Raw genomic sequence first — 10902 nt, forward strand, 5'->3', positions numbered from 1 at the left:
AGAGACAAAAGATGAACTGTGGACAATGAGTGCAAAGATGGAGGGGGCAATTGTTGCCATATGTGTGGGTTGTAGGTTTATCTTGGGAGGGGAAGGGGGTGCTCTCTCTCTCTCTCTCTCTCTCTCTCTCTCTCTGGCAGAAGAGATGTTCGCATTGAAGGACAATGACGGAAGAAGCCATTTTTTTCTGTCTTTTTTTCCCCTAGTTCACAGTTAATGCTTCTTTTTGCATATATCTGATAAGCACTGGGCTTTCAGAACAGTTCTCTGTGAAAAGACAAACAAACAACAAAGGGAGGGGAAAAACAAATCATAAGCTACGACGGTTTTAAGTTATCAAGTTTCTTTCTCTTATTATCATAAGTCTCTCTGGGGTCGTTAAGAAAGCAGCTGTACAAGACCAACTACAAATTGAACCCTTCCCCCATCCTGAAAAAATAAACTTTCCCACCCCACCCACCCCCCTCCCATTACAGTACCTAAACGGTCCATTCCGACCAATAGCATCATAGCATTTTTCGCATGCATAATATCAGGCCCGCCCACCTCTTCCTCGCTACAGGAATGAGGCGAGTATAGTTTTTTTTTTTCGTTTTGTTTTGTTTTTGCTCTGCATGCTGCTAGTGCACACATATGCGTAGAAACACACATGGGCGCGCGTACACACACATACACACGCACGCACGCATGTCGCTTGCGCGCACACACACACGCGCGCGCGCGCGCGCACACACACACACACACACACACACACACACACACACACACACACACACACACACACACACACACACACACACACACACACACACACACACACACACACACACACACACACTCTTATATGTAGCTTAAATTGTTCTATACACATTCATTAAGCTTTGAGATTAACTTTATCAAACTGTAGACCCCTCCCTCATCTAAGGGGAATTATGTCACATCAGTTTACTTATTGCTTGCAGTGGAAACCCCATGCAGACTAATCTACAATGGAAAGTATACATTTGTACATGTGACCAATCAAAAAGCGTCTAATGGACACCTATCCAGTATCCACACATGCACGCACGCACGCACACACACACACACAGAGAGAGACACACGCACATGCACGCACACACACACACACACACACACACACACACACACACACACCACACACACACACACACACACACACACACACACACACACACACACACACACACACACACACACACACACACACACACACACACACACACACACACACACACACGAACATAGGTCAGGAAGACATGGAGAGAGGACAGAAAGGAACAAGGGGTGACAAAAAGAAGGATAGAGGGGGAGATTGCAAAGACATTTTAGACGGTTTTATAAAGGAAGTACTCTACTTTAGATTTTGAGTGATAGTGACTACATACATTGATCTCTAGATCTGTTGGCTTCAGTTAATTGACGACTGGCATTAAAACCTGCATCCAGGTCAACATTAAAAAGAAAGTACAAACAGCAACAATAAAAACCGTTAATAGCTACATGCATAGGTCATGGTTTGAAATGGACTCGACCTGCACAAGCCCAGACCTATATGGCGCCAAACCTGAGCATAAGGCTGCATTCACGTACAGTTACAGGAAAACCCTTTCAACACTCGGATTAAACAAACCTTTTAAACCCCTGTCAAGCTTTTTAACTTGAAACTGAAAGGCGAAATGCAGGTCGAATCTAGGTTTCTTCTCCACATATAAACGCTGCCAAAGTCTCTCACCTTCCACCCAGGTGGCAGGAGGCTTCTCTTCTCTCAGTAGCGGATTCATGAGGGCATGACGAAAATTTAATCTCAGTGGGAAACATATCTCTGATGTTGTGCAAAACAACAGGAAGGCCATTTCTATAAAAAGGAATTCCTGAGCTCCCGGTGAGATGCCATTATCTCTGAGATTATAGCCGGACAGACAGAATAGTTCTTTCCACACTTTTTAGTCGTTTATTATTCCTTTCTGTGTGTTGTGGTGACCATATCTATATATTTTTCTTTGGCCTTAATGCAAATCAAAGGGAAATTATTTTCTGCCCTCTCAACATTTCATCGCTTTCTGATGGGAGGAGAAGCCGCATGAGAGGGATGTGGGAGAAGGAAAAAAAACCTTTATATATTGAACAGAAGTACAGTGTTGTCTGTTGAGAACACAACAGTAAATACCTTATTAACTTGGGCAGATTAAGAGACAAAATTATGAATTAAAATAAAACAGAAATCATTTTCAGAAAAAAAAAAAGCAAACCCTTGAAGCAGGAGAGAATAATTTTGCCCTAGTTTTCTTTCTTTCTTTTGTTTTGTATAGGTGCATCTTAGTACAGAGGAAGATAAACATCTGGGTGTACACACACACACACACACACACACACACACACACACACACACACACACACACACACACACGCACACGCACACGCACACGCACACGCACACGCTCAGTCCTCCAAATGTGCAGTGGGTATACACACGTACAACACATCTCAACAGAAATACCTCCTGATACAAATACATGAGCATTTATATACATTGCATATTTCTATTTCTGCATGTTGCCTGTGTTTGTTTGTCTCTTCTGTGAGTGTTGTGGCACTGGGTGGGTGGGTGGGTGGGTGGTGGATGGATGTCGTTTTGGCGAGGTAGAGGGGTCTTCTACCAGGGGCTGTCGCTCCAGTATCCGTTGACCGTTCCCCCTACTGTGTCAGTGAGTGGCCGAGCCAAGAGGAAAGAAAGATGGACGGAGGGAAGGGAGGAGAGGGGAGGGGAGGAAAGGGGGAGGGGGGGAGCAGCAGGGTGATAAATAGGGTAAAAAGAGAGAAGCCAAAACAGGGAAAGAAAACTAAAGTTGCCGTTGGCTGCTGAGTCACACAGGAGTACATGAAGGTGGTGAGATGGACACAGGTCAGACCTGGCGACGGCGCTCGTCACCTTTCTGTCTCAGCTGCAAGGACAAAACTATTTGACGGCACAGCAATTCAATCCCCCGCCCCCTTCTCTAGAAAGATAAACGAATGAATAAACAAACTGGACTGTTCCATTTCCCAAAGGGTGAAGCTATTGTTTGGACCTTGCAGCTTGGCCATTTAACGAATCCAGGTGAAAACAGATGAAGTGATGAGGCGAGGTGACGTAACACACCCGGCGTGCTGTGGCTACAGTACACAATAATGCTTTGCACAAAACACAGTCCCATCTCCAGTCCACATCACATTTCCCGGGCACCACGAAGCTCGGGATAAGGTCAAAGTTCATAGTTTGGGCTTGGATATGAGCATTGCTTGCAGGTTCTTGTCTACTTATTGCTGCTCTAGAGCGGGTTTACAATGTGTGTGTGTCATGCACCTGCGCATGAGTGCCCTCCCAGCATTAGCTTGGCTATACAGCTAGCTACCCAACTATAAGCCAGGTTGCACAACAAGTCTACGCTAGTTAACACAGAGCCCTCTGACTACTTTCTAATTCCTGATTGCATGAATATTACATCAGTGTTTCTCAAACTATGTTATTTCAAGGGCAGTCCCATGAGAGGATCTGTTCAGACCCATATAATAAGGACCCATTTAGGAACCATTCAATCTCTTCAATTTAGCGCCCCCTTCTGAGGGACCCTGGACCCCAATTTGAGAACCACTGAATTAGATGCCCTGGGCATCTCATGAGTAACAACCCCTCTTCCTCAAAGCCCCATCACCCACCCTGCAATCCCCTTAACAGATACATATAGATACCAACGTCCATGCGCATAAGTACATATTATTCAGACTTAATATAAAAAATATAATATATATATATATATATTTTTTCTTCCTGTAGTTGGGTGTGCCGTAAATGTAGGCTTAATTCTAGCATGTTATTTCTTCTTTGAAGCGGTTATTATCAAAGCATTTGCTGATGTTTCCTGTTCTGCAGAAAGACAGGCGGTCTGTAGTATTGCACTAAAAGCCTGAGAACCAGGAATATAGCTGGAGGGATTTATACACGTGGTTACCTGGCACTGGTATAATAGAATATTCATTAATAATTATGATCATTATGAATGTTATTGTATTGTCCCTGTCCCCCATTTGTTTCTTTTCATACATGCCCGTCTAAAGGGATACATTCTGACTCAAAGCATGTTGCTGTATATGTGGGGTAATGCATGTAACACATTCACAAGCACGTGTGTGCAAAGTAGGTGTGTGCGTGTGCGTGTGTGTTGAAACTAACTAAACCCGAACCTTTTTATTTATTTGATCCATTATGTGTATATATAGTTTATGAGCACTTTTTTCATATGGAAATCATGCATGATGGTTTGAGCGTGTACTGAATGTACTTGTATCGATGTATGACACGTGTGTGTGTGTGTGTGTGTGTATGTGTGTGTGTGTGTGTGTACTGTGCGTACGCGATTACGTGCGCACACACGCGTGTGTGTAACAAGCAATGCTTTTGAGGCTTAACATGTGTTAAGTGTCTTATGTGGTATGTTAACTATCAGTCTGAAGTGCATTAGACTCACAGACAAGAAGCAGCACAGGATGACTACACTAAACTATAATTTTATCCTCAACTATGAACCTATACTCATTCGTTGTTAGTAAGGCAAGTGTGTGAGTAGATGTGTGTGTGTGGTTGTAGATGTGCACACTTATGACAAATGTGTGGGTGTACGGGAGAATGTGTGTGTGTGTGTGTGTGTGTGTGTGTGTGTGTGTGTGTGTGTGTTTGTGTGTGTTTGACTGTGTGTGTGTGTGTGTGTGTTATACTTTTGTGTGGTACGTGAAGTGAAAACCATTATTAGCAGTGTGAAAGTATCTATTCAGAGCTTATTTTGGTATAGATTTACACTATTCTGCAATTCAGCTGGGTTCACTTCGGATCAAATAGCCTCCAGTTCCCCTTCCTCACTAGAAAACATCAGCAAAAATATACATTCGTGATCACTGATGGTTGGACGATAGACAGATAGAATGTCCCTGTCTTTAAGAAAATCTGTGTTTATATTGTTGTTGTTGTTGTTGTTGACATCACTGACATTCCAATCTTTTCTCCTTTCTGGCAGAACATGGCATAAGTAATGCTTGCTGTTGTCAGTATTGTTTCGTTGTCGTTGTTTTTGCTGTTGTTTTCGCTTCTCAGTTCAACTTCCAGGCTAAGCCCGATTCACACTTCGTCGCGCGCTGAGAACAGCCGACCGACAAGCTGCCACGCACCGCGCGCTCGTCGGCCCGGCTATCCTCGGCCACTCTCCACGCACCGTCGCGCGACGGCACATGAATTGGGCTTTACAAAAGGGCAGGGGTGGGAGACGGTTGTTTTGCTACAAGATGGAGGGAATGGGGGAGTGACATCGCCTGAGGCCCGGAGGCTCGAACGGCTCGAAGGTGGCGTTGGTGATGGGGGTGAGGCGCAGCGCGGCACCGGTCATGCCCGAGATGTTATTCAGACTGCGGGACTTCTCATAGCGAGCCTTTTGGTAGACCGGAGCGACTGTGACATGGAGATGGACGCGCCCACACAGAGAGGGAAAGGTTACAAACAGGGTTATGACATGTCATGTCACGATGAGATGGTTGATATACAGAGTGTGAGGTGACAGTGTATGTATGACATGCAGTTATGTGTGTGTGTGTGTGTGTGTGTGTGTGTGTGTGTTTGCCGTCATGAATGGATAAGATGGTTAAGGTGTGTTACATGTTTTGAAAGTAGATGAAAAATGAGGCAAGCATTTTTTTAGGGTTCGCAATGTGTGTTTACACACATTTTGGGCATGAAGATATTATATATATAGAATTAAATATATATATATATATATATATATATATATATATATATATTTGGATGACAATGATGATATGTAGTAGTTATGTTATGTTATGTAATGTTATGTTATGAGTTAACAGCATTGTGAGTTAGAGGTAGCAAAAACAGACCATTTGTTGCAGTCAAAAGCATTTGTAAAAACAAAAAAATTATAATAATAGTATAATAAAAACAAAACAACAGCCAAAACCAAGTCAAACATTACACACCAAAGGAGGAAATTGGATCAGGGACAGACAGACAAATGGATGGACGGACAGACCGACAGACAGACGGACACACGTAGATGGATGGGTAGACAGACAAACAGAGACAGGACAAAAACCGGAATATGGGTTATGAAAATCAGTCATCACAAGAACTTTAACTTAAAAATCAAGAAGTCAGTTATAAGCCTGATTTATACTTCTTCACACGACGGAGTCGCGTGGACACAGATACATTTAGCATCGGCGCGTGACTCCACCGTACGAGGGCCAGTATAGATTAAGCAGTAGTCCCAGTGTGCAAGAGGGGAGGGTGTGGGTGTGGGGAGCTGAGTCCAGTGGATCGGTACAAAAATACCCAAATATGTCATCAAAGATCAAACAGTAGAGTAAAAGTAAAATTACGATCTTCTTTAGCGTATTGCATTTCTTGACTTTCATACAGAAGTGCCTAATCTTTGTGCATATCCACTGGACCGCGTGGGCTGGAGTTCCCAAAAATGACATAAGCAGTGGTAAGACAAGACTAAGTAAGAAGATAAGTCAGGCTTAGATCCATTCAAGGTCAATGGAATCAGGTGCATCATGGCTCTCAGCACCAAAAAGAGGTTTTGGGAAACTCAAACCCGGTTGGGTAAATCATCTGTAGCTGTGCGACTCACTTAAAGTTAGATGATTAAAATGGTAATTACTAGCAATTGTAGTAGTGCATACTGTAAATGCAACAGTAGATATGCACATAAGTAAAAATTTAATCACTGTTGCTACAATAAATTTGCCTTTACTGTACACCGTTCCCATGATGTGCTCAGCATTCAGATGTTTTAGCCAGACTACAGTAAAATTACTGTCCCATTACAGACGGACAGAAAGACGGGCAGACAGACAGATACACAGACATACAGACAGACCGATAGACAGACAGACAGACAGACAGATAGATAGATAGACAGATAGATAGATAGATAGACAGACAAAGTTGAATCTCCAGAAAATTAAAATAGTAACTACAGTTTGGACCTGGTGAAGTTATCAGCATTGCGGCTTGTTTCATTAGGAATAATATTTTGCAGAAACTGTCAATAGCGTGTGTGTGTGACTCTGTGTGTGTGTGTGTGTCTGTGTGTGCGTGCGCTCATGCTGAGAGCTTCACGAAGCCAAACTGTGTCTGATTGTCTTCCCCTACGCATCCACTTCCTGCATCTTCCTCAGCTCCTCTTCTCCAGCTTCCATTCATCATCCCTCGCTTCTCTCAGCATCATTCAGAATCTCCCCGCCCTCTCTTTGCTCCTCATCTTTCGTCTGCCCATACTAACTTCACTGGGGCATCATCAGGCATTTAGTGAGGACCCCAAAACAATGGTTTGCAGCTAATGTGAATGTCTACAAAGATTAAGAGAAAATAAATGTCTTTGTTAAAGACTTGATGATGGTGATGATGTGATATCATGTCTCTGGGATAAAGGGGTTCAAAGTCACTCCCGAATCATAAGTGATGATATTTATCAGGGGCATAGGCATAGTTATATAAACCACAGCCCGGCCCGACTATTAATTTAAATGGAAGCTGCTCACTGGCGTTTGAAGCATCCGGAAGAATGCTCTACTTCTGCTCTATTTTCTCGATTTGGGCACCAAAATTTGGTGCGCAAAATGTGCGTGCTCGTGCTACATGCAGGCAAAACCGCCTGCCTGCAGTTCCAGCTTTGGCCAGTAGGGTTGGGCAGCTTCAACGTTTCCCAGCCGCTCTGGGGGCTTGGGCCTAGGTCTAGGACATTCCCTTTGTTTCAGTAAATATGGCAGTGAATCTGTAGTTTGTGTCAAAAAACAACTAATGAGTTAATTGCGTCAATTGTAAACCTACTACATTTTAGAAGAAGCTAAACTGAACTTAATGAGTGGTATTGTTTTGAGTTAACCTTGAACTATAAATCAGTTTGATGAACACCGTTCTTACTTCTTTTTGCAATGTTTATTGAGCTGTCAGCTGGTGAATACGAAATGGTTCTGTAAAGCAACATGAACATACATTATTTAAGACCAAAACTTTATGAGCACTATACCTGGCCGTCACACAATGCAAACCAGTGCTCCTGTCAAAAACAAGATAAATTTGTGTTGTTGTGTAGCTAACATGCCGTCCCTCAAAACAACAACCACAACAACAAGAAAAACATAAGAGGGAGGAGCGTTAAACAGGCGTTTAAAATATTAATACCTATGTATTATTTACTGAGGTGAAAACTGACTGCAGCTGAAAGACAAGTGTGATTGCTCTTTTATAGACAAGTACATGAGAGGGTTAAAGGACAGCTGGAGATAGTTTCATATTATTCTCAGTGGATTGGTTGGTACCCAAAAATGGGTTTTGAGACGCTCTGATGATGGGCAATATTAAGGAACAATCATTGTGTTAAAACAATTGTGTTAATGTCCTGTATTGGGCATCTTGATGATGGGGTCATTCCAATGGTACCAGTGCTAAACAGCTGGGATTGACTGTTCTATCTTTTACTTATATATACACGTTACAGTGGCCCCTAACTGTGGCTACTATGTCATTTGGTTTTCCTCTTTCTAAGCTTTCAGCTCAAGGTAGTTGAGGAGGCAGGAAAAGGAACACGTAGTGGAGTATATGGGAAGTCAGACAAACAGACAAGTAATCGACTCTGGGTTTCCTGAAAGCATCTTAGCAATGACAAAATTAATTTAATTTAATTTGCCCTGCACAATCCGTGAAAACGATCACGTTGATTTTAGCAGTATAATTCTGTTTGCAACCATTTAATTTAAATGGAATAAAGTTGTCCCCAGAGCTAAGGTGCTTTGGCGGAACCCAATCCATTCAAACACATACACATACTCAAACACAAGACTCAAATTGAGTGGCATCTTAAGAGTATAGGAGAGATAATCAAGTGCTGTGTTTTTTGGAGGAGAAAATACATATTTGATAGATTATGAGATCCTACTTTGAGACTCCAGCAGACCCAGGAGGTTACAGTGAGACTGGGTGTGTACGTTTTCAAAATGACTTGAAGTGCAGTTTGAGACAGCAGACATCTTGTGTGACTTCTCAGAACTACGTGTCTTTAACCCTAACCGTACCCCCCCCCCCCCCCAAAAAAAAAGAAAACACAAAAAAAACTTAACGAAAATAACATAACCCTGACACGCAGTAAAAACCTGATTGTCCATTTAGCTTAAAAACTAAACAGAGGATTTTACTGTGCAGTCACATACAATAACTAAGGTTATACAAAATGTGTATTATAAAACAGTTTAGGGTTAGAAATGTGTGCAATGTTGATGTTTCTCTGGATTCATACCGTTTTGGAACAGATCTCTTAACATGTTAAGACATATTACTACATATTGTTGGGGAAAATAACTCAAGATGTGTGAAGCATCAAAGAACACTTGTATTGCAAGAGTAAACCATCCTTTCTAGAAGGATGCAGTAGCTGTCTCTCTCCTGGTGACAGACTCTTAACATCTACACCAACCCTGACCAGGGTGAAGCTATACACTCCAACCCTGACCAGGGATTGGTTTTCAAACTTTTCATATACCACCAATGACCCAACTTGAACTACATAAGCCCTGTTGGAGGCAGCGACGGAAAGACCGTGAATAGTTTTGAAACATGATTGTGCACATTCTTTGAAAAATGTTGAATAATTGGAAAAAACTAGAAAAGTGTGCTACTATGAATGCAGATCCCCGATTCCCCGCCAGGCCAGGTTCGGAAGGCAGTCTTAGCCAATTGGAATGGAATCTGCAACGTCTGACTGAGTAGTAGCAAACGAAACAGATGAAGTAACTTGAGGGGGGCTTATATGAGGATTATATGAGGTTATATTATATTATGAGGGCTTATATGAGGAGTTGCATCATGATCCAAGGAATATTTAAAGTTCAAGAGTTATAGGCCAAAACGTGAAGCGTATAGCACCACCATGAGGCCAATTTGAAACATTTGGTTGAGAGGAGGTTGTTCCTTGGCCTACTGGCAGTGTGTGTGCAAAGTTTCATGGCAATAGGACTCTGCGTTCCTGATCTGTGGCATTTTGTACAAAACAGGCCTCCCTCCCACCATACTTTGAAAGCCAATCAAGTGCAGGGAATCTGAAAAAGCTGACACGTACATCATGATCACAATGACCACAGAGATGATGTGTATACAGTCAATTTGCCCAAAATAGGGACACCAGGGTTTATGTGGTTATAAGGACAACATCATATATATTTTGTTACATGTGGGACTCTTGCTTAAATAAGAATGCTTAATACAGCACATAAGAGCGTCTTTAAAAGCACAATTGAATACCTAAATCAGTTTTACCTCCCTTTGTCCTATTGAAAACTATAGTTTCTGGCATAATTGCAGTTGTAAAATCGCAGTCAAATGTTTCAGTTTATGCCTAAGCAAAACAGACACATGTAAAAACTCATGTTGCCCATTGGTCATTAGTGGGAGAATTTGCAAACCTGATCCCTCTTTAACCCTTTTACACACCATCATCACAGCAGTTACGACAACAAACACCAACAGATCAATGCCTACACAGCACAACCAACACATGATACATCTTAACACTTTAGTACACGGCTGTATCAAGTGTTTAAAAAAAAGGTTTCTCAAGGAGAAATCATTCTCTCCTTGAGAGAATGATCTGGGATCAGGTTAAATTCTGCGTAAATGAAGTTTGACCTTTGGAATGAAGTGCTGATCACAACACCGACATCCAAAGGGGCAAACTGTGCCGACACACATTTGCATTGTGGGAGAATTCCCATACAATATTTAGTCTGGAACTGGGGTAGTTGGCAGGTCAGTTTGATTCATAGTCCGAGACAGTGTTT

At 42.2% G+C, this 10902-nt stretch overlaps 1 protein-coding gene across 5 annotated transcripts in view; it reads right to left on the reverse strand.

Moving 5' to 3' along the window:
• Nucleotides 1-202: 202 nt before the first annotated feature.
• Nucleotides 203-10902, reverse strand: part of LOC310869925 (voltage-gated potassium channel KCNC1-like) — a gene marked incomplete at its 3' end in the record, with an annotated part of 85617 nt that continues 74917 nt past the window's right edge. For 4 of the 5 annotated variants that reach the window (XM_083780907.1, XM_083780908.1, XM_083780906.1 and 1 more), the window contains one exon: nt 5328-5497. In XM_083780907.1, the coding sequence (XP_083637033.1) occupies nt 5328-5497 (170 nt within the window). Of the gene's footprint in view, nt 268-5327; nt 5498-10902 lie in introns of those variants that run through there. The other variant, XM_083780909.1, reaches the window with a different exon arrangement.

The sequence above is a fragment of the Protomyctophum parallelum genome (genome assembly GCF_964188405.1).
Source record: "Protomyctophum parallelum genome assembly, chromosome: 13".
Taxonomy (NCBI): Eukaryota; Metazoa; Chordata; class Actinopteri; order Myctophiformes; family Myctophidae; genus Protomyctophum; species Protomyctophum parallelum.